The sequence below is a fragment of the Sturnira hondurensis genome, unplaced genomic scaffold (genome assembly GCF_014824575.4).
Source record: "Sturnira hondurensis isolate 20B ecotype Veracruz unplaced genomic scaffold, ASM1482457v3 Scaffold0001221, whole genome shotgun sequence".
NCBI lineage: Eukaryota > Metazoa > Chordata > Mammalia > Chiroptera > Phyllostomidae > Sturnira > Sturnira hondurensis.
In genome coordinates this window covers 6,301,033-6,325,389 of record NW_028073852.1, presented here as the reverse complement: position 1 = coordinate 6,325,389, position 24,357 = coordinate 6,301,033, and the positions used below count along the sequence as shown (strand labels likewise).

The 24,357-nt window shown below is 50.8% G+C and overlaps 1 protein-coding gene across 8 annotated transcripts in view; it reads right to left on the bottom strand.

Moving 5' to 3' along the window:
• The window catches only part of PLEKHM1 (pleckstrin homology and RUN domain containing M1), a 46,587-nt gene extending 22,968 nt beyond the window's left edge, over positions 1-23,619 (bottom strand). For 4 of the 8 annotated variants that reach the window (XM_037067007.1, XM_037067053.1, XM_037067027.1 and 1 more), the window contains exons 1-6: positions 22,972-23,049; positions 20,141-20,356; positions 16,823-16,911; positions 15,211-15,458; positions 12,758-13,384; positions 3,447-3,846 (exon numbers count right to left, since the gene is read on the bottom strand). In XM_037067007.1, the coding sequence (XP_036922902.1) occupies positions 3,447-3,846; positions 12,758-13,384; positions 15,211-15,458; positions 16,823-16,870 (1,323 nt within the window). In that variant the 5' untranslated portion in view covers positions 16,871-16,911; positions 20,141-20,356; positions 22,972-23,049. Of the gene's footprint in view, positions 1-3,446; positions 3,847-12,757; positions 13,385-15,210; positions 15,459-16,822; positions 16,915-20,140; positions 20,357-22,971; positions 23,050-23,495 lie in introns of those variants that run through there. The other 4 variants (XM_037067014.1, XM_037067019.1, XM_037067035.1 and 1 more) reach the window with 4 other exon arrangements.
• Positions 23,620-24,357: the final 738 nt, after the last annotated feature.

Sequence of the window (24,357 nt, the reverse complement as noted above, 5' to 3'; positions counted from 1 at the left end):
AAAAAATACAAAAAAAAGAACTAAAACTATAAACATTTTCGAGTAACACATAGGAGTAAATCTTCATGACGTGACTAGGAAATGGGGACTTAGATGCAACCCCAAAGCACAAACAACAAAGAAAAAAATAGATAAATTAGACTACATCAAAATTTAAAACTTTTATGCTGCAAATGATATGATCAAGAAAGTGAAAAGAGCCCTGGCTCTGGGTGGGTCAGTGGTTGGAGCATTATCCCATACACTGAAAGGCTGCCGGTTCGATCCCTGGTTGGGGCATGTACTTAGATTGCAGGTTTGATCCTTGGTTGGGGCGTGTACGGGAGGCAACCAATCTGTATTTCTCTCACCTTGATGTTTCTCTCTCTCTCTCTCTCTCTCTCTTCCTCTCTAAGATCAATAAAAATATCCTCAGGTGAAGATTTGAAAAAATTAATTATAAAAAAAGCAAAAAAACCACTCACAGAATGGGAGAAAATATTAGCAAATTACATATCTAATAAGGGTCTAGGATCCAGAATATATAAAAAACTATTACAACTCTTTATTAACCAATGACACCCTAATAAATTCAATAGAAAGTAAAAAAGAAAACCTTATTATAACTCAATAATAAAAATACAGTAGTCCTGGCTGGTGTAGCTCAGTGGAATGAGCACGGGCCTGTGAACCAAAGGGTCGCTGGTTCGATTCCCAGTCAGGGCACATGCCTGGGTTGCAGGCCAGGTCCCCAGTAGGGGATGCATGAGAGGCAGCCACACACTGATGTTTCTCTCCCACTCTTTCTCCTTCCCGTCACCTCTCTCTAAAAGTAACTAAATAAGTAAAATATTAAAAAAGTACAGATAACCCTGGACAAAGGTTCTGACTACATTTCTCTAAAGAAGATAGTACAGAAATGACAATAAGCACATGAAAAGATGCTCAACATCACCGACCACCAGGGAAATGCAAATCCAAAACGTGATGGGATGCCACTTCTCACCGACGAGAGTGACAACAACAACAATGACAATGACAACGATCAGAACTGCCGGTGAGGACGGTGAGGACGTAGAAGGAGGAACTCACTGCTGGTGTGAATGTAATGAGGGGCAGCAGCTCCCCAAAACGGTAAACAAAGTTAGGATCCCAGGACTTCACTCCCAGGTGTGCATCCAAGAGAATTAAAAACACATCCACCCACCAGTCAGGGCACATGCCTGGGTTGCAGGCCAGTTCCTGGCAGGGGACACACGATACATTGTGTGTCGTTGGCAGAGGCAACCATACATTGATATTTCTCTCCCTCTCTCCTTCCCTTCCCCTCTAAAGATAAATAAATAAAATATTTAAAAAAAAACAACAAAAAAAACACGTCCACCCAAACCTTGTACATGAGTGTGCATTACAGCGGTATTCATAACAGCCAAGAAGCGGTGGGGGGGACCCCCCAAGTGTCTATCAGCTAATGAAGGATAAATAAGATGTGGTGTATTCATATGATCAAATCTCCAATGAAATACCGCTCAGCAGTGAAAAGGAATGAAGCAGGGACTCGTGCGACAACAGGGAGGAACCTTAAAGCCTTATGCTGACAGAAGCCGACTTCGAAAGGTTCCGTGTTATAAGACTCTATTATGTGACAGGTCCGGAAGAGCATATCTACGGACGGAGCAGATCAGCGGTTGCCGGGGGCTGCGGGGAATGCGGGAGGGGGAGGGGAGAAGGTTGGAGAGTGCCTGCTAAAGGGCAGGGATTTCTCTGATGGGAGAGAAAAAGGTTTTAACATTGGATATTGGTGATGGTTGCAAATCCCTGTGCATATACTAAAAAAAGAATTCTATACTCTAATTAGGTGAATTGTGTGGTATGTGAGTTATATTGCCATAGGGCTGTTTTAAAGGGCGTGAGTATGTGCCTCTTAGTCTGCTTCATGGTCCTGGTCCCGCCTGGGTTATAGGATCTGAAGCTACCGGCCCAAGGACAGATGTGCGTGGACGGAGCTGAAGAGCGAGACCACGCACCAACGCCACGTGAGCCCCAGGCAGCGGCCGGGGTCAATTCCCCACGTCGCACGCCCACACACACACGTGCGCACTGTCCCTACCTCTGCATTCCGTGACACAAAAACACATGTCGAATGGCCGGATGTCCTGTGTGCACGAGCTTGACTGATGCTCCACGGGGCCAGGGGCGCTCAGCCTCATGGCCACAGCCACTCCCAGGACAGACCTGCCTCCGGTGACCTACAAACCGCACTGGCTTACCATGGGGCAGCGCTGTTCACCAGAGCACGTGGGTCACACGTGTCATTTTAAATGTTTGCATAGCCAGCCCCAGCTGGTACGTGTGGCTCAGTGGATTGAGCGCCAGCCTGGGAACCAAGCGGTCACCGGTGTGATTCCCAGTCAGGGCACAGGCCTGAGTTGCGGGCCAGGTCCGCCATAGGGGGTGTGTGTGAGGCAACCACACACTGATATTTCTCTCCCTCTATATTTCCCTCCTTTCTCCTCTCTAAAAATAAATTAATCTTTTAAAATGTTCTAGTAGCCACATTTTAAAAATTGTAAAAGGAAGCAGATGACATTGATTTTAATAATGTATTTAACCCAATATATACAAATATTTTAATTTTGATATGCAATCCATAAATTATTAATAAGAAATCTTACATTCTTTTCCCATCCTAAGTCTTCAAACTCCACTATGTGCCTCACATGACCCGTCCGAATTCGGACAGCCTCATTTCAGGTGTTCAACAGCCTCATGTGGCTGGTAGCTGCCAAACTGGACAGTACAGTTCTTTTTTCCTTCTTTCTTTTAAAAGATTTGATTTATTTATTTATTTTTAGAGAGAGGGGAAGGTGGAGAGAAAGAGAGGGAGAGAAGCATCAACGTATGGTTGCCTCTTGCACGCCACCAGCCAGTGACCTGGCCTGCAACCCAGGCATGTCCCCCGACTGGGGATTGAACTGGCGACCCTCTGGTTCACAGGCTGGCACTCAATCCACTGAGCCATACCAGCCAGGGCTGGATAGCACAGCTCTAAATCTGATCATGTTGCAAAATGAGTATTTTCAAAGGTATTAGATAAAAATATCGATGAATTAATAACAAGTGTGGAGGAGAAGACCAAGGTCCAGGGAGATGATGTGCCTTTCACCCAAGGCCCGGAGGTGTTAAGTGGCAGCGGCTGAGTGGAGATTCTGCGGTGAAATGAGAACTATCTTCTCCCAGGGGCGATGTGAAGATAGCAAACAGGAGGTACCCCCGGGAACTGAGCAGCATGGTATCTGCTACCCACACACCGAGAAACATTAACTCTGTCATCACGATGCTGTTCACACTAACACCACGCAGGCACATGGGGTACGTGGGGAGAAGGCAGAGACCCCTCGGGAAAACCCTGGCCAGCACGGAGACATTTCACCAGGACCACCCCCAGAACAACCTGTCCCACTCACCGGACTGGTGGGGGAGGAAAGCACGGAGCTCAGTCCAGCTCCGCCACCCACCGAAGGCTTCTGCTGGCCACTCCCTTGGCCGACTGCTCTCACAGGACTGGAAGGCTGCTGGTCTGATGTGCTTCCCGAAGTGCCAGCATGGTCAGTGCCCAGATGCTGCAAGCCCAGGGAGCCAGGTGTCTGGGAAAGTGGCTCCTGCGTGTGGCCACCACCCTGAGCCCCAGAGGCTGCTCGGGGAGGGAGGGGCTCTGTAGGTGCATCGAAGTGCAGGTGTGTGCTGGTGTTGAGGCGGGCGCCGTGGAGGGACAGTGCGGCCTCCACTGTGGGGATTCCTGGTTCTTGGCTCAGTCCGCTGGTTGGCACAGAGTTTACCTGGGCTTTGCTGAACTCCGACAACACCCTAGAAGGTTTTAAACAAAGAATCTTGTGTGACAGGTTGTCAGCCAGAATGCTCAAGGCCCTGGGGACAGTGGTAGGGGTGGAAAACTGCTGTTTTGGGATTTAAGAAACAGCCCTGTCGTCATCATCCATTGCCCCCCCTTTGCTCACACAGCCCTGCTCAGACCCTCCCCGCCAGCCTGTCCCCAGCTGGGACCCAGGCAGAGAGGGAGGGCAGGGGAGCTGTGCAGCCCAGGGTCTCATGTGATAAGCTCAGAGAGCAGGGAGACAGGACTTGATGCGAATGGGAACGGGAACTGAGTGCCTTCACCTTGCACAGGCTAACTGGAGAGCTTGCTTGGCCACGTGAACGGCTATGGGGACAATCACTTCCCTGAGCCGACTGCAGCACAGGCCCGTGAACAGTGTCCCAGAGCTGTGCTCCCTGAGAGCACTGAGGCTCCAGGACTCCACCGCTGGGACACGGACTTGGTGGGAGGGAGGACTGACTTTGCTCCCAGTACAGCAACTGGGTGGCAGAGTCAGGGTGAGGTTCAAGGGCTGGTCCACCCCAGAGTTGGGCTGGCCATGGAGTCAGAGAAGGCTCCCACACCCAGACTTTGCTGCTAGGAATCAGTGAACACAGGTGAGTGAGTGTGTCCACAAGTGTATACAAGGTGTGCCCCTGCTCACTCCTCCCCAGGGACTGGTTCTTCCTGCCCCTAAGTGGTGCTTCTGGGGCCTCAGGGAGCCAGTGTTGTGGCCTGCGTGTGCGTACACACACACACACACACACACACACGCACTTCTGGGCCTTCTGGAATGTGGCTGTAGCCACTAGCTGGTGGCTACTCCGCCCTCCCTCTCCTAAGGCTTCTGAGAATCCAAGTTCTGTTTCCGAAGTAAACCTATCAGCTGGCTCTGCTTATGAACCCGGTTGACTCCCTCACGGACCAACGCAGGCTCGGATCCAACAACGCTGTCGGGAGCCCAGGAGTCTGCAGGCACCTGCCCTCGTGGCTCAGCCTGGGTCCGGAAGACACACCGCACTCCTCTTAATTAATGTGGGCTTATGAAAACTAAAATTTTAGAGCTCAAGTTTTTACCCGATCATCTTCCGGCTGAGCTCTGCTCTCATCTACACCATTTTAGCCCTGAACGACATTTCAAGACAGTCTGGTCAATGGGTGACCCACCCATACATTTATGGGCAATTGATTTTCGACATGGGCACTGAGACATTTTGATGGGGAAAGAACAGTCTTTTCCACAAATGGCGCTGGGGTAAGTGACCAGTTCCATGCAGAAGAACGAAGTTGGACCCTATCTCGCACGTTGTTAAAAAATCAATTCAGCCCTGGCTGGTGTAGCTCAATGGATTGAGCGCGGGCCTGCAAACCAGACAATCGCGGTTCGATTCCCAGTCAGGGCACATGCCTGGGTTGCAGGCCAGTTCCCGGCAGGGGACACACCAGAGGCAAACATACACTGATATTTCTCTCCCTCTCTCCTTCCCTTCCCCTCTAAAGATAAATAAATAAAATCTTTTTTAAAAAACCACTAAAAAAAATTCAATTCAAAAATGGATCAAAGACCTAAAGTAAGAGCAACAACTATGAAAGTCCTAGAAGGATGGGAGTACAAATCTTCATATCTTTGGGTCAGGCAATGGCTTCTTAGATATGACATCTAATGTATAAGCAGCCAATAAAAAACAGATAAATTGGACTTCATCAAAATAAAAAACCTTTCATGCTTACAAAGGGTACTACCACCAAGAAAGTGAGACAACAACCCATACAACAGGAAAAATATTTGCATATTTTATATGCAAGTATTATCATATATCTGACAAGAGTCTAGTATCCAGAATATATAGCATTCTTACAACTCCGTAACAAAAAAAAGACAATCCAATTTAAAAATAGGCAAAAGATATGAATAGACATTACTCCAAAGAAGATACACAAATGGCCAATAAGTACATGAACAGATGTTCCAAATCATTAGGCAGCAGTGAAGTACGAGTCAAAACCACAATGGGATCTACTGTGCGCCCACTGGGATGGCTAGAATAAGAGAAACAGAGAATAACAAGTGTTGACAAAGATGTGGAGAAACTGGAACACTCAGACACTGCAGGCAGAGATGTAATATGGCATAACCTCTGTGGGAAATGGTTGGTAATTCCTCAAAAAGTTAAACATATAGTTATTATACAGTTCAGAAATCCTAGTGATAGAATTCAGTAGACTTCTATCTGTAGAATACACACCCAAGAGAATTAAAAACGTATGTTCACACAAACACCTGTACATGAATGTTCTTAGCAACATTATTCATAACGGTCAGAGAGAAGGAAATAACCCAAATGTCCATTAACTGATAAACAGGTGAACAAACTGTGGTGTAGCCACACCGTGGAACATGGTTCAGCCACGATACATGCTAAAACACGGGTGAACCTTGAAAACACACTACGTGAAAGAAGCCGGTCACAAAACGCCATGTATTACACGATTCCACTGATGTGAAACGTGGAAAGTAGGCAAATCCACGGTTGATGGGTAAGGGGTTCCATTACAGGGTGGTGAAAGTGTTCTTGAATTACATAGTAGCGATGTTGTACAACCTTGTGACTATACTAAAAACTGCTGAATTATACATTTAAAATGGTGAATTTTACAGTATGTGAATCACGTCTTAAAAAACAAAAAGGTGACCTGTCAGAGAAAGGTGTAAATGTGTTGGTGGACGTTATGGGGAGGCAGGCGGGGGCTAGTTCTCCCTCTGTGGCCTCGCCCTAAAAACAGACTGACTTCCAGTCAAGATGGCAGCGTGGGCAGACACGGTTCACCTCCTCACACACCTCATCACAATTACAACTAAAACACAGAACAACAATGTCTCAGAAACAGCAGAAATCGAGTTGAATGGAAGTCTGACAACTACAGAATTAAAAAATCCACATTCACCCAGACTGGTAGGAGGGGCGCAGATGCAGAATGGGCTGGTCACACGTCCGCATGGGGTAGATAAAAATTCAGGAGGGATATCTTGGGAGGGAGGAGTCCCAGCTCCACACCAGGCCGCCCAGCCCAGGGTTCCAGTGCCAGGAAGATAAGTCCCCACAACTTCTGGCTGCAAAACCTAGCGGGAATTGAATTGGTGGAAGAAACTGCTAGAGTTCCAAGTGTTTCCTCTTAAAGAACCCACACACAGCCTCGCCTACTCACACTCGCTCCCTCTGAGCTCCATCCAGCTCCAGACCGGCAGCTTGAGAGGCCCCGGTGGCATAAAGGGAGGAACTGAAGTGTCTGGTCTCGGGGAGAGCAGAGGCCATTGTCCCTTTTCTATACCATCCCCGCACAGAGCCAGCAAGCTGGCGCTGTATCAGAGACTCCATCAACCTGGCTAACACTGTTTGACCTGCCTTGGAGAGGACAAGAGCCTCTGCCCCACGCAAATTACTAGTGGTCACAGTCAACCCTTGCAGCTGACTGGCCTGGGTATATCCCCCCACCCCCATCGATCTGCCAACAACAACCAAGGCTTAGCTACAAGAGGAGGGTGTACCCAGCCCACACTGAGGGTGCACCTGGAGTACCCAGCTCGGGTGATAGGGGAGGCTGGGCCACTGGACCCTACAGGACACCTACTATATTAGGCCACGATACCAAGACAGTGAGTCATGGCAGCTCTGCCTAATATACAGAAACGACCACAGGGAGGCTGCCAAAATGCGGAGACAAGGAAACATGGCCCAAATGAAAGAACAGATCAAAATTCCAGAAAAAGAGCTAAACGAAATGGAGATAAGCAATCTACCAGATGCAGAGTTCAAAACACTGGTTATAAGGATGCTCAAGGAGCTTAGTGAGGACCTCAGCAGTATAAAGATCAGTCAGAAAAGAAAGACACACTAATTGAAATAAAGAGCAACTTATAGGGAAATGACAATAGTGTGGATGAAGCCAAGAATCAAATCAATGTTCTGGAATATAAAGAAGCAAAAAACAACCGATCACAAGAAGAAGAAGAAAAAAGAATCCGAAAAAAATGAGGATAGTATGAACAGTCATTGGGACAACTTCAACAGGTCCAACATTCGCATCATAGGGGATGCCAGAAGGAAAAGAGAAAGAGCAAGGAATTGGAAATCTGTTTGAAAAAATAATAAAAGAAAACTTAATTTGGTGAAGGAAATAGACATTCAAGTCCAGGAAGCACAGAGAGTGCCAAACAAGATAGATGCCAAGAGGCCCGCTCCAAGAAGCAACATAATTAAAACGCCAAAGGTTAACAATAAATAGAGACTCTTAAAAGCAGAAAGAGAAAAGTTACCTAAAGACCAGTTCTCATAAGACTGTCAGCTGATTTCTCAAAAGAAACTTTGCAGGCTGGAAGGGATATGCAAGAAAGATTCAAAGTCATGAAAAGGAGGGACCTACAGCCAAGATTGCTCTACCCAGCAAAGCTATTGTTTAGAATCAAAGGGTAGATAAAGAGCTTCCCAGACAAAAAACAAAAAAAAAACTAAAGGAGCTCATCATCACCAAACCATTACTATATGAAATGTTAAAGAGACTTATTTAAGAAAAAGAAGATCCAAACTATGAACAGTAAAATGGCAAAAATACATATCTATCTACAACTGAATCTAAAACACAAACTAAGCAGACAAGAACAGAGACAGAATCATGGATACGGAGAGCATTTTGATGGTTGTCAGACGGGAGGGGTGTGGGGGAATCGGTGTCCCCTTCACGGGTGAGGGGATTAAGAAGTACACACAGGCAGTTACAGAATGGCCATGGGGACATAAGGTACAGTAGAGGAAATGGAGCAGCCAAAGAACTTACATGTGTGGCCCATGGACATGACCAATGGTGTGGGGACTGCCTGAGGGAGTGGGGAGTGCTGGGGGGGGGCAAAGGGGGAAGAACAGGACAACCGTAACAGCATAATCAATAAAATAAATAAATAAGAACAGACTGACAAACATCCAGGCATGCCACCTGCAGGGGACGGGCAACGACGAGTTCTGGAAGCAAAGGGCCAATCTGCACAGGCAAAGGAGGCAGGGGCATTTGCTGACCAGTCATACATGTCCAAGCTACTGTGACTGAATGGGGCCACATTCCAAAAAGAACTGGGGGGGGGCAGATTTTTGACAAATATCCCCTGAGAGATCCCAGCTCCCTGTGGGCTCCTGGAAGCGGGTGGTGTGAGTAAAAGCAGGGGCCCAGAGTTCTGGCCGTGGTCAGCACATTGCTCAGCGGCCCACGGTGGGTCCCTAAAGTCCACAGATCTGATTCCCTTACCTGTTAAACAGGTGTGGTAACACAGCCCACCTTTATACTACGACAAAGATCAAATGAGATAATATAGGTAAAATACTCAGTAGAACGTCCAGCACCAGTTAAACACTCAAGAAACGTTAACCCCAGTTTGCTTTTGTAGCGGTTTCTATCATCATTGATAAGACTGCTCAGCCTCCATGTCTATAAATATACAACTGGAAAGAAAGGAGCAGAATGGTGGAAACACTCACGAGTGTTATTACCAAAGTGGTTACCAGTTATAAATGAGTCCTACCCTGTAAGAAAGATTTCAATGACAGAGAGTAGACGGGGTGTTAGAATACGTGACAATGCATAAAGAAATGTCACAAACAAGCAAGAAGTGTGCGCGATAAATTAGAGCTTCCACCAAATTAAAAACCAAGGTCAAGGTGAAATCCAGGTCACGGAACTTGACCAGAATCAGTTCTAGTCTTTGGGACCCAATGAGAATAAGGGAGGCAGGTGCCTCAACTGGAAAAAGTGCCAGAGATCCGATTTTGAAGGAAAGGCGAAAGAAAGAAAACGGTGGAACAATTTGAAGGAAATGAAACAGAAATTAAACAGTGAAATTGCTACCATCTATCCACTTCTGTCTGGTTCAGGGCAGCGGTTTTCAAAAACATTTTGTTCAAAAACTTTGCAACTCTGTGCACTTAGAAAACCATCTGAAAAGTGTGTGTGTTCTGTGCGCATGTACCTATGCGTGGAGACCCTGGAGGGCCACCATGCAAAGAACCCCCGCTGAGACTTTCTGAGCCTGTGGTTTTCCTGAACGTGCAGACTCTGGGCCCGGCGGCGTGTGGCAGTGTGGCAGTCACGTGTAGCAAATGCACAGAGGTGGGCTGTGCACGCTAAGAATCATTTCCTCCGAGGGAAGGCCTCACACATGTCAGATAACATCTGACAAACATTCAAACCAGCCTTTTGCAGCAGTGTTGACAGAGGCAAGGAGTGGCAGGGCTGAGGTCACTGGCTCTCAGGAGTGCTCAGCAGTAAGTGACGATCGCACCACCTATTGGCACTCGCCGTGAGTCAGGCACTGCTCTGAGCACTGTCTCAACTGATTTCATCTTCCTGCCATTCCTTCGAACATTACTGTTCCCATTTTACAGGTGAGGACATCGAGGTCAGAAAGACCGAGTAGCTTGTCCCAGGTCAGAAAGCGGGCTAAGGAAGACTCAGGAGGTCTGGCTCCCGAGTCCACATTCTTTACCAACAGAATGCACCCATGCTCAGGGGGTAATTACAATTTGGGCCCAACAAACAGAAGAGGCCACTCCGGCAGTCAACTGTCTAGGCATCAGACCCACAGCAGCTGGTTTTCAGTAAAACAGTACATCAGTACATGTCATTTGGAATGTTAGTGTTTTATACTTTTCTTTATGTTTAACTGGCAGAGGTTTGGATTTTATAGTTATAAGAGTTATAAGCACAAAGCACTTACACCTGATTTTAAGTTACACTTAAGTACTATAATAAAAGTAGCTTACGTGAACTCGTAAGTGTGGGTGAGAACCTCTACCCCTGAAACACACACCCCGTGAAAGGCCGGTCCCTGTGGCCGCTCCGAGACTAAACTCACGCCCGGCACTAAGAAGGCTGGGTGTGTGCTTGTGCATCTGTGCGTTCAGTGTGCTAGTTCCTCACACACTGTCCAGTGCTGGTCTGTACATCCTGACCCTCCCCCCTCGAGTTCCCCATAATAACCACACAGAGTGGACGGTCACTGGCTGAATGACCTTAAGCTGGAGTTTTCCCATCACAAGACCCATGAAAGACAAAGGCAAAACACATGATGAAGAGTAGGCTGGCTGGTCTCTGGGAGGAGGGAGAGGCCACCGAGGACTGAGGCTGACGAATGAGCCTATGTCCTGGGCAGGCCCAGCCACGCCGGGGCCGGGACTGTTCCCACTCGACACTGGAAAGCTCTGTCTCATGTGCTCAGGGCTCAGAAGCTGGTTCTGGCACCTACCAGACATTCTTTCACATGCAGCTGACTCACAGGCCTCTGACTCGATCCTCGAACAGCCGATGGAGAGGATCTCCATTTTATAAAGATGGAAAGAGCAGAACCTCAAAAAGAGCCTGCGATCTGCCTGACTGTACTGGACTTGTAAGGGGGAGCGCGGGGCTCGAAACTCGATCTGCTCCAAGTCAGTCTGTTCCACCTCCTAAAACTGGTGGTGTCCCCACACCGGGCAGGGGCCCTGTAAGGACCTGAGCCAGAGGCGGGAGGTGGGGCGGGGGGAGCAGCTGGAGTGAAAAAGAAGGTTCCAAACAGGAGCTGCCGAAACGTGGATTGATGGAAGGGAGTGCTCAATAAAAAGTTAACCATTTTTTACCGATTAGCTGAGCAAACATCCAGTTTGGTGATGCCTTCTGTTGGCAAGGCACACTCCTGACGGAGTGTAAGAGGCAGTATCTGTGAAAATTATAAATTCATCTATCCTTTGGCTCAGCAGTTTAGCTTCTGGGAATTTACTGAACAGAGGTAACTGCACAGAACTAGAGGACCACACACGTAAGGTCACGTACAAAACACTGATCTCCAAAGTCCATGAAATATAGGGCTGATTAAATAAACTAAAGCATGTCCGTAGAATGGAAAAACAGGCCATGGGGGGAGAAAGAAAGAAGCTCTGATACGAAAAGCTCTCCTCCAAAAGTAGGTACAGAACAGTGTGTTTATAGTAGCTTTTGTGGAAAGAGGTGGGAGAATAAGAAATAAAATGTTAAATTAGGCATGTGCATATTGCTGCAGAGGCATCTAGAAACATCTGAAGAATATGTAAGAAAATAATTATGGTTATGGGGTGGAAAGACTTCATACTATACACATGTTGGATTTTTTAAATTTTTTAAACTATAGTTTATTTTTTATTGTATCTTTTCCCATTACCATTTATCTATCCCTGTCGTACCCTCCTTCCACCTCCACCTACTCCCCCCCCCATACATCATGTATTTTTTAACCATGAAGACACATTAGCTATTTAAAACTGAATGTTTAAAAGCCCCAACAGGGAAGGCTCTGCCCAGACCCCCTTCTCTAGCCACCGTCACAGCTCTGCTCACACCTCGCCCTCACCCGGGCTGGGCCCCTCTGGTCCGCCCCCTCCTCTGGGCGGTGGCCTCTAGGAGGAGGTCTTCTGTGAGGTCTCGGCAGGTCACCCTACGGCATCAGGCTCCGCTGCATTCTTTGGAAGACGTAAATATAGCTTTGAACCATTAGCTTCCTTCTCTCTCGATAAAGAAGATTAGTATTTTACGCCGAGTCCCAGGGAGGTTAAAGAACTTGTCCTGGGTCCCCCAGGACCCAGTCGGAGCTCAAACCAGCTCTGAGCCCCGTCTACACCCGTTCTCCTCTCTGCCCACATTCTGCCTCCGCTTACAGGTCCCAGCGACTTCCGTCCCTGAGGAAGAGGGATGGTGTTCCCTTCCTCATGCCCTGACAGAGTTCAGAGCTGGTGACCAGCGATCACATGCCCACATGCTGTAGGAAGGAAGGGAAGGAGGGCGGGCAGGAGGAGGAGGAGGAGGAGGAAGAAGGAAGAAGAAAGAGGGAAGGAGTGGAGGAGGGGTACTCACTCCTGCAGGGACGGGTCTGAGTCATCAGCGTTGGCTGTCCCCGGGTCTGAGTCGTAGGACATGGGCTCCTCGGAGTGATCGGGACTCTTGGAGCCATTCTCCTGGAGGGGGAGGCTGTCCGAGTTCAGGCTGCAGGACAGCTGGGACGAGCTGGCCGTGTCCAGGCTGAGGGAGGAGGCGGTGAGCTGCCTGCTGCGCTGGATCTTATGGCCCGAGTGCTGGACTTCGATGTCCTCGGAGCCCGAGGACTGGGAGATGGAATCCAGAGACTCCTTCCGCTGTAGTTCGGGAGCAGAGGTGGACACGGGGTCCAGCTCGGAGAGCGGGCAGAGCCCAGAGAGGGCCAGCGGCGTGAGTGTCCACTCGTTTAGGATGGCAGACTTGTAGGAGAGCTCGAAGGACAAGGACGTGAGCCCCTGCAGGAAGCTGAGGAGGAACTCGCTCTCCTCCACGTCGCGCAGCAGGGCGGTGGGCTGATAGTACTCGCGCAGCTGGGCCTGCTCCTGGAGCAGCAGCTTCAGGTAGCACTCCATCAGGCCGTCGTTGAGGGCCAGGCGCAGCCAGGCCCGGCAGCGGCCCACGTCCGTGCTCACGAAGACCAGGTGCTCCAGCTCCGAGATGATGTGCCTGGGGGTGGGGAGGGCGGGGTGCTTTCACCATGGGACTTTGGAATCGCTGAGGTGACACTGTACACACCAGCGGGCAAGAGCCAATAATAATGGCTGCAGATACATTAGGCACGAAAAACTTTTGGATAACAGTGTTCTAAGGGGGACTGCGAAATATTAAGCACTAACCCCCAACTTTTTGAAGTTGTTGCCATACAGGTTAATTGCCATTTTCATCACGAATACTGCCGGGGTCCCTGATACTATCTGCCTGCGTCTAGGACATGTTTGACGTGCCCTTAAGTGCGAGGTCCTCGGAGCTGTGACGACACAGGGCTAGAGACAGGGCCCCTGCCCTCCGTCCAGGAAACTGCCTTTCAAGGGCACACCTGCTGTTAGTAGAAAATGCCACAGAAGGGGCAGCACTGAGCTGGGCCTTGTGGTGTGTCAAGAGGCAAAGACGGGGCCACTCTCTAGGAACATGGAGCTAATGGGGAAAGGCGTAAAGGGGTGGGAAGCAACAGACCTGTGACAAAGGGGGAACAGTGGGGGGTTTGGGGGTGGAGCCAGGTAACGCAGGGTTCTGAGTATCAAACTGGTGAGGCAAAGTGGGGCCGTGGTCCCCACACCAAGCTGAGCCTCAGAGTCACCTGGGGAACTTGGTCAGAATACAGATTCTGGGGCCCCAACCGAGTGAATCAGACCCAAGGCTAGCATTGGGGAGCCAGTGGGTTGCAGGTGATTTGACCTCAGCTATGCAGACCTCAGGGCGGTGGCTCTGGGTAGGATCAGACCCCGGGTGCACCAAACTCAGTGTCTGAAGGCCTCTGATGAAACGCCCCTCTGGTGACTCCCACAGTCCGCCCCCTCATGTCTGCGCATGGGAGGGCAGACCGTGTTCCACAGGGCCCCTCGATTGGCTCCAGTGAGCTTAAGTTCAATAAATGTTAAGAAAAGGCAGACTGAGATAATGGGGACAATGAGGCTGCCACTGTGACCCAGGAGTGAGGTGAGAACCTGAGATAGGGCAGTGGCAGGAGGCGTGGAAAGGAAGATCAGGGACCGACAAGGCACCTCTGGGCGGAGGGCGGCATTCAATAGCCCTTCGAGGCGCAGTGCCAGCTACTTGCTCCAGGCCCTGGCAGTTAGGGGCAGGGCCACAAGGACAAATGTCTCAGGACAAATATTCAGATGCTCTACTTGGATTTCACTCCTATTAAAAAAAAACAACAAACCCCAAACCCCTCTCTCTGTTATAATACTTAGCATAGAGATGTTCAAACATTCTAAGGCAGGGTCAGCAAACTTCTTCCGCAAAGGGCCGGATAGTAAAGATTTTAGGCTTTGCAGGCCACATAACCTCTGATGCAACTATGGAACTCTGCCAGCATGTGGCAAAAAGTTGGAACCCCCTGGCTGGTGTGGCTTAGTGGACTGAGGGCTGGCTTGGGAACCAAAAGGTCATTGGCTCAATTCCCAGTTAGGGCACAAGCCTGGTTGCAGGCCAGGTCCCCAGTAGGGGGCGCATGAGAGGCCACCACACATTGATGCTTCTCTCTCTTTCTCCCTCCCTTCCCCTCTCTCTAAAAATAAACAAATAAAAAATTTTTAAAATAAAAATAAAAAGATGGCACCTGCTGAAGGGACTGGCCCAGAGGCTGGAAGCAGTCCCAGGCTGTGCCACCAGGAAAGAAGGGCCGAAGAGGCTCAGTGTAACAACCCCCGCCTCAGCCATCTCTGTTCTAGAACTCGGAGCACCTGCTGCTCTCCCACGAAGCAGGAGATGAAGAGCCCCCCATGTCCCGAAGCTCTCCCCCAAAGCCAAACGTCCCCGGCTGATCTCACTTGTGGGTGACAGCTTTCAGGAGGGACCAGAAGACAGGCTGAGGCAGCGGCTTCTGGTAGGTACTCTTCTTCCTTTTGCCCCCAGCCTCGGCCCGGATGTGCTTGGCATGCAGGCCGTGGATGAACACGGCCTCCAGGGCGCTGCACATGGAGTTGGCGTCTCCGTCCTCACTGGTGACCGCTGCGTCTGAGGACACGTACTGCTTCTGCAGCGCCTTCATGGACCCCACTAGCTTCTTCTTGATGACCTGGGCAGGGCCAGACGTAACACAGGCCTTCAGAAGATCCTATGGTGACCCCCGGAATGTAACTGTGCCTGTCGCAAAATACATGCACAACTACACATGCACACACCTGTTGCATGTATCTGTATGTGCCTTCTTCAAAACTAGCACATGCTAACTATAGAAAATGAAGATACAGTACACAGAAGAGGCCCTGGGCTGGGTAGTGCAGTTGGTTACAGCATCCACCCACTATGTCGAGGTTGTGGGTCTGATCTCCGGTCAGGGCACATGCAAGAAGCAGCCAGTGAATGCATAAATATATGCAACAACAAATCAGTGTTTCTCCTTCTCTCTCTTAAAAATTTTTTTAAAAACTTAAAAATAAAGTATACAGTCCAGTGGGTTTTGGTATGATCACAGAACTGTGCGAACATGGTCATGATCTAATTTTAGAACATGTTCATTGCCCTAAAAAGAAATACTGTACCCTCTTCCCTTCCCCCAAACCTTGCCAACCACTAACCCACTTTGTCTCCGGGGATCTGCCCATTCTAACAGTACATGTGAATGGGATCGTGCCATCGGCAGCCCTTCGCGCCTGGCTGCTTTCATTTTTAGCATGTTTGCAAAGTTCCTCTATGATAAAGCATTCTTCCTGCAGCGGTACTTCATTACTTCTTATCACAAATAATATTCCACTCACGGATATACCACTTTCATTTCTCCATTCACAGCTTAATAAGCATTTGGGTTGTTCCCACTTTTTGGCCACAATGGGGCTATGAAGATTCATGCACACGTTTTTGTGTAGAAATATGCCATATGTTTTCAATGCTCATACGTATGTACCGAGGAGCGGCATTGCTGGGTCACGTGTGACACCATGTTTAACTCTCTGAGGACCTATCAAACCGTTTCCCACAATGGCTGCCCCATTTGACATCCCGGCCAGCGATGTACGCGGGTTCCGCTCTCTCCACAACCCCACCAACACTCATTACTGTCTGGCGTTTTGGTTACAGCCGTCGCAGTGGGTGTGAGGAACGACCTCACTACGGTTTTGATTAGCATGTGTCTAATGGCTAATGATGGCGAGCATCTTTTCGTGTATTTTCTGAACTTGTATTATCTTCTTTGGAGAAATCCTTAGTCTTCAGGTAAGCTACATTAATGCCCAACTGCTCTTTGTCGATTCTCAATTTATCACCAATGAGATGGTCTAGAAAGGGCAGGTCCCCCTCGGCGCCTGCTTCTGCTAGGGCGTTTTCTCAGCCCCAGGCCTCTCTTACCAGACGGTGTCCATACATTTCAAAGTGAGAAAAGCCAATGAAACGGCGGTGCTGTGCCTGCCTTCCCCACCCCTAACCCTAACCCTGGCCACCTACCGGGATGGCGGCCTGGGGGTCCAGTCCATTTTCCACCACTGAGAGCATTTCCACTCATTCGGCAGCTCCCGAGGAGAACCACATGCCACCTGCTGAGACAGAAGGAGGCCAGATGAGCAAGCGCCCAGCGCCAACCCTCACCCCTCACATCCCCAAGAGGGCAGCGTGAGGTCAGCCCGTTTTACTCAAACTGCAACCGAAAGAAAGGCCTTTGAATACAAAAGTAAAACTGAGAGTGGATTTTCTGGAAGGAAACAAGGAAGGAAAAGAGTCCGAGGGCCGGATCTTGGGAGGGGAGGAGCCCTGTGGAGTGCCAAGGGTGGACCCACCCTAAGGGGGGGGGGGGGGCGGCAGGGGCTCTTTACCGCCCGCCAAGCGCCGGCACCGAATGCGGGGAACGACAGGCTGGTGATTTCGCTGCAGAGCTGAGGGTGCCCAGGGTTGCCAAGGCTGCAAGTGCAGAGAACCCTCAGGGACCAGGACGCAGGCCTCATACATGACGGTCAGGGCCAGGCCTTGCACCTGCCCCTCTGACTCCTTCCAGCCCAGCATCTGCCGCTCGGCAGTGAAAAGTACAAGCAAAACAGCCGCAACAGGGAGACTCCCGCCACACGTTCGCTTCTCCTTTGGGTTGCGAGGGTCAAGCTTGGGAAGCACAAGGACACGTGTGAAGGGGAACAACACCGGTTCTAATCTCGATTTGCCGTTAACCAGCTAGGCACACGGGGCCACTGTATCGGACTGTTCGAAGGGAGATTATGACAGTGGAAATGCCTAGGACAGGGGCCAGTATGTACCAAGGACAAATGGTACCTATAATCGTAGTGGATGTGACCACTTAAATATACAGGCAAAGAATCCCACTGCCTGAATCAGAATGCACAGGTAGGTGGAGTCAGCACACAGGAAAACCCCTCAGGAAGCTGGCTTCCTCCCACGAGTGGCTGAGAGTGAGGTGGGGGAGGGGCTGCTGGCTGGCCTGCCCACCCCAGCGACTTGCACAGGGCAGGGCCAGGCAGACACATTCACATCTACACAAATGTCTAGTGACCCCACAGCTGAGCAGGAGGGGACACCAAAAATAACAGGTTATTGCTGTCTCTGCTCCCCCAAAACCGCCCTGGCTGGCGTGGCTCAGTGGATTGGGTGCCAGCTTGTGAACCAAAGGATCGATGGTTCAATTCCCAGTCAGGGCACATGCCTGTGTTAGGGGCCAGGTTCTCAGTGGGGACAGCTCAAAAGACAACCACACACTGATGTTTCTCTCCCTCTCTTTCTCCCTCCTTTCCCCTCTCTCCAAAAAATAAATAAATGGAATCTTTAAAAAAAAGTCTTAATATTTCACAACACACTAAAAAAAAAAAAGTTAAAACCAAGGCCTGCTAAATGGATTTTACACCCTTCACATATATTGCCTCATTCCATTTCTTATAACAACCCTGGGAGGGCTCTTTTATTACTTTAATCTGGTTGATAAGAAACAGAAACTGACCAAAGCTCAAGGGAAGCCCCAGAGCCCTCAATGAGTGTGATCGCCTTCCTTCTGGGAGAGACAAGTGAGCTAGGGCTACGGACTGGCCGGGAAGGGAGCCAGAAGGAAAAGACTCTGATTCAATCCCTGGCCTCTAGAGTGGGCAGGGGAGAAACAGGACCCAGAACCAACCTCCCCGAGTGAGGACAGGGGAGGTGTGCGTGCAGGACGGCCCCTGCAGAGGCAGCTCTAGTCAGGGCGCAGAGACCCCCGTGAAGAACACTGGGCCCTGGCTGTGGCCCCTGTCCGACTGCCTCACCCTTCAACCACCTTCCTGCTCCCACCTGCCCAGGCCCCTCCGGCCCCTCCTTGGAGACCAGCTCCCCAGTCTGGTCACCCAGGGCGACAGGGAAAGAGGTATGTACTGTGGTTAGAGTCCCTTTAAAGACATGCCTGATCCTGGAGGCGGGGTTCAGCCAGCCAAGGCCTGGTTCTCTGGCTCCAAGACCCTGAGCTCTAAGCCCATTCAGCAATTCCAGCGGCCTATGGCCAGCCCTTCTACGCAGAGCCTCAAGCTGCAAAACTGCCGTTCCCTCAGCCAGCCCCAAGGCCAGGCCCTCAGGGGTCTAGACCTCAACAACCTAAATTATAGCCTGGGTCCATTAAGGCCCATTAGGGGAGGAGGCTTATGAACAAGTGGGTACTCTGGCTCAGAGCAGGTCTGTGGGAAAAACAAACAAACAAACAAACAAAGCAAACTGACGTTGAGAGGTCAGAGCAGAGTCAGAGAAGAGTCAAGTAATGGTCGCCTAAAACAAAGTGTCAAAAAGGCCACGAAATGACAATAGCGGAGGTGAATCCAGGAGAAAAGCCACTGGACAGTTCACAAATAGGACTGGGATCCTGGGGTTCAGGCCACAATTCGGGGCACACCTTTCATTTTGGGCAGGCAGAGCGCCCGACCTGTGGTGTGTATTCCACAATGCCTCACAGAGGCAGGACACCAGCTGCCAGACCAGAGTCCCACAGCCTCGGAGCAAGAACTTGCTGGTGGAAGCAGGCGGGGCTCTGGGTCTCCTGACTGCTGAGTCAGTGCTGAGTCACTCTCGTGGTGGCCCAGGCCCCAGCCCACCACCCTAGGGGGCTGGCTTCACTCCCAGTCCGCAGGACAATCTTCACTGACACCAAGAACCGAACCAAAGAGAGGTATGGCTTCAAGGAGACTCGGCTGAAGGGACTAAAGACCAAACTTGAGCACCAGCGGAGTTTAGCAGAAAAGGTGAATTTGCTTTTTAGGAAACTCCAAACCCTGCTGAGCCTGCCTCTCCCTCGAAGTACTGATTCATCCTGACATAGCTTTTCAAGCTCCTGTCATCTCACTAACTCCTCCAACAGCCCTGGGAAAGGACTTCAGAGAGGAGACCAGGGCTCAGTACGAACAGGCCCCAGGTGAGGAACAGAATTCTCTGGTTTCTTCATCCCACGCCCTGTGCCCTTGACCAGACGCAACTGCCTCAGGTCTTTGGTTCAACGAGTTTCAGGCAAATGTAATACTTGCTGACCCTTAAGGGGCACTCAGAAACTCCATTTATCAAATAAGGCTTAAAACCAACAAGAAACCATCTTGCCGACCAGCTCTGCAGTCCCAAGCAGCTGGGCCAGGTTCCTTCCCTGGTACCCAAGTTTCAGGGTCGTCCTTTCTTACGTGTTCTAGCACACAGTTAGGGAGGAACTGTCCTGGTTGTTTTTCTTCGCTATACTGCCTGGCCCTCTAAACATGTCCAATTTTACTTCCTCCAGAAACCAAGGAAGAAAGAAAGGGGAAAAATGGCTTATATGAGACTTACATGAAAAGAACAAATGGATGAGCCAGCCTCACGGCTTTTGAAGCATTCCATCCATCAGTCAACAGCAAGCCCCTCTCCTCAAGGACTCCTCAGCCATTCCCAACAGTCTCCTCTCTGTGGACTGAATCTAATCCCGTACCTGGCTGTTTGGAACAACAGCCTGGCATTTAAGCCGTCCAGCTACTATAGTTCCAATGGATGAGTCACAGTTTTCAACTGGAAAAAAAATGACAAAGTTATCTTCTGATTCAGAAAGGCAGCCGATCTCTCAGTCATGTGAGTGAGGCATGAGTAAACAGCACCTGCTCCCACCTGAAGAAAACTGGATTTCAGGTCCAGTGTTCTCTAGCAGGTGCGCTGGGGGAACCAGGCCTTTGAAGCAATTGAATACCAGCTGGAGGGTGAGAAACCTCTAGCCTGTGATTCCCAGGCCACAGGCTGGTGGGTGAGGCCAGAAATGTGAGATCAGTTAACACTGGCTGTCTTTTTTTCCTTCCTCTTTCTTCCCATCCAATAACAGCCATCTCCCCCAATTTCTTGTCCCATATCCCTTAGGGGTCTAGCGAGGGCCAATCTCTGAATGAATGAAAACAGGTACTTTCTGCGGCTCATTCACCGTTGTATTCGCAGTGTCTAGAAAAGTGCATGGCACACAGCGGTGCTCGAAAAACGCCTGAATGAACTGATGAATACAATAAAAATTAGGCTCAGGGCAGGTACCTCCCTCTCATAAACGGTGGGAAGCTGAAGTATACAACTCTCCAGCGATAAGAACTCCTTCCACTCAACCGAGCTGCCAACAGGCTGAAAGCCATTCAGACCTATCACACCTTACTGGGGACATACTGGAGGTAGAAGAGCATTCAATTTTCAAAGGAACGAGACTACAAAAGGCAAGCGAAGACAATGGTCCTGCTTGGGGCCCTTTAAAATTACTGTCACCTGGCCACCCCCCTGAAACCGGGTCACGAGAATTTGGAGGGCACATGTACTCAAAGCGCCCAGACGATCAATGCTGCGCGTGGGGCCTGAGGGCCTCAGGATGCCCCTGGGCTTCGGCTCCTCTCAGATACCTCAGCTCCCTCCGTTCATCGGCAACCGCGGTGGCCAAGTCAGTGATGCAGCCCCCTAAAAAGAGGAAGCAGCTCAACAGCCTCCAAACCCACCTAGTCCTCAGCCTCCTTGGGACCCACTCACTGACACTCTTCACAACAGGTGACATCACCTCTGGCACCCATAGCGTTCCCTGGGATCAGTGCTGGGACTGATCTGCTATCAGATGCGGCACAGAGGAGCCTTCTAGGAGGGTCTTTTCCAAGGTCTAGGGCAACACCCAGTGGAATGGCTCTGTAACCATGATCAGTCTCACACACTGGTACTTCCTGAGTTTCTTCAAGGCCAGGAGACCAGCCAAAAGGAAGTGATGACTTCTGGTTGCCTCAGCCTGAGTGAGCTGGATGAGTGGCCATTCCTCACCTTCTAGGCATTTGGAAGATACCTACCATTCCACAGCAGCAGTCATTTAATATGATTGCTAGAATCATAATCCCTGGGGACAGAAAGAGGGGACCAGACACCTAGGGAAAGCCCCTGACCCAGAGGGGCATCTCTACCCCTCCACACTCATCTAGCCTTGGAGGCCCTGCACGTGCCAGTCATGCTGTTCAGTCTCTAACTGCCCAGCTGAGAAAGCCCCAGATTTGCTGTTGAGGGACGGCTGGTGGGGCTGGCAGGGCACTCTAAACTGAGCTCTCAGATCGAATGGGCACTGGGTCAAGGGAAGAGTTGGGTTAATGGGTGCAGAGTTGAAGTGAAGAGTTGAGGTGGGGACAGCAGAGGATACGCCATTAAAGGTAGGGAGAAAGAGAGGGAGAGAAACATCAGTGTGTGGTTGCCTCTCGACTGCCTCCTACTGGGGACCTGGCCTGCAACTAAGGCATGTGTCCCAACTGGGAATGGAACTGGTGACCCTTTGGTTTGCAGGCCTGCGCTCAATCCCCTGAGCTACACCAGCTGGGGTTGGAGACCTCCACTTTAAAGATCGGTTGAGAGCGGGAGGAATTGGTGCAGCAAGAGTCAGGGGCAGTTTAGCAAAGACTTAGGGATGGAGGATGTCCTGAGGATGACTGGAGATAGAAAGGAAGTATATGATAGGCTAGAAGTTAGGGGTTGAGTTTGTGAGAACAAGAAGATACACACTTGTAAGACCTGGGACAGGACTGTGATGAGAGTTATCAAGAAGAAAGACACGAGCTCAAAGTGCACCTACTTTGGTGCTGGGTCTTAAATGAGAGTGGGTCAGAGGTGGGCTGTTTAGGATGAGCAGGCCCTGGGAGCTGAGCAGGGGCACGTGGGAGATTGGGATAAGAAAGCTGATCCAGAAAAACAAACCAGAACAGTGGTTCTCAAAGAGATTTGCGTGGGGCATTAGGATTGCCCAAAGGGCTGAGGGCTGAGGGCTGAGGATGAGATGCGTGAAAGAGGGAGGCGGAGGAATGTGGCTGGGACCGGGTTGGAACTGGGCTTGAGTGGGGTCAAGGGTGAGACTGCATTTATGCAAGACCGGTGGTGAGGGGGTGGGGTTAAGGGCTGGAGTCGGGTCACAGGTGGAAGAAGAGGGGACAGGCCAGCAGTGGCAATGCCTGCTGGAGGCTTGGATCGGAGTGGGAAGTTGGGGCACGGGATTTGGGTAGGGAAGGGTGCAGGCTCCGAAGCAGGGCAGTCTCTAGGCAAGTGGGAGTTTGTGATCACGGCGAAAGCTGGCCCATCGCTCGTACGCGTCTCGGCCCGCCGCCCCTCTGCTGCCCTCCAGGCCCCAACCCCTAACTCACCAAAGGGAGCAGGTAGCGGGGCATGGAGTTCCCCCAGCCGCAGCAGCGCCCAAAGATCCGATCCGACCCGACCCAGCGGCCTCCGGGTTACATACAACATCAAGCTGCGCCCTGAGCGCCTGACGCCATCACGTAGGCTCAGGGTCAGGCCCCGCCCCCGGCCCGCGGAGCCTATGGCGGAGCCGGGAGGAGTCGCGGGGCGGAGCGGGAATCAAAGGGGCGGGGTCAGCGCTCCCGGGACGCCTAACTGTACCCAGCACCCTAGGGACTTTGAGAGGGTGAAGGTCGATTACCCTAGTGGGTTGCGGAGAACCGAGCTCTGACGTCGGGGCGGAGCGCGTCCTCACTGCCCGTTTCTCGCAAAGTCTCCATCCAAGTAGATTCTGTTGGNGGTGCAGGCTCCGAAGCAGGGCAGTCTCGAGGCAAGTGGGAGTTTGTGATCACGGCGAAAGCTGGCCCATCGCTCGTACGCGTCTCGGCCCGCCGCCCCTCTGCTGCCCTCCAGGTCCCAACCCCTAACTCACCAAAGGGAGCAGGTAGCGGGGCATGGAGTTCCCCCAGTCGCAGCAGCCCCCGAAGATCCGACCCGACCCAGCGGCCTCCGGGTTACATACAACATCAAGCTGCGCCCTGGGCGCCTGACGCCATCACGTAGGCTCAGGGTCAGGCCCCGCCCCCGGCCTGCGGAGCCTATGGCGGAGCCGGGAGGAGTCGCGGGGCGGGGCGGGAATCAAAGGGGCGGGGTCAGCGCTCCCGGGACGCCTAACTGTACCCAGCACCCTAGGGACTTTGAGAGGGTGAAGGTCGATTACCCTAGTGGGTTGCGGAGAACCGAGCTCTGACGTCGGGGCGGAGCGCGTCCTCACTGCCCGTTTCTCGCAAAGTCTCCATCCAAGTAGATTCTGTTGGCCGGCGTCATGACCTCGTCTGGCCTCAGCTCTATGAGTAGCTTTGGGGCTGTCGTTTGGCCGCTGTCAGTGGAGGTTGTCCACTTGTAAAATGGGACCAATGACTCTGTATTTGCCTCTGACACGGTGTCAGCGTAGCCCGGCAGACAGAGCTCAGGCCCAAGTTGTAGTCCTCGGGATGGCGGCTCGATGGAAAAACATTCGTGTTTTGACCACGCCTTGCTCCAAAAGGAAGCCCCTAGAGACCCCCTGGGCATTCTCCTGTAACCCGCCCATCAGCAAAGCTCAACAAACCATGCAGATACATGTGTTTGATTTCCTTCGAAAAGTGACATTTATCTTCCAAATGGACTCAAAACTCGACAGCTCTGGAGGTGGGGGTGGATTGGGGGGTTGAGGAATCAAACAAAAAAAAATAATCATGGACACAGACAACAGTTGGGGAGGGGATGGATGGGGGTGGAAGAGGTATAGCAGC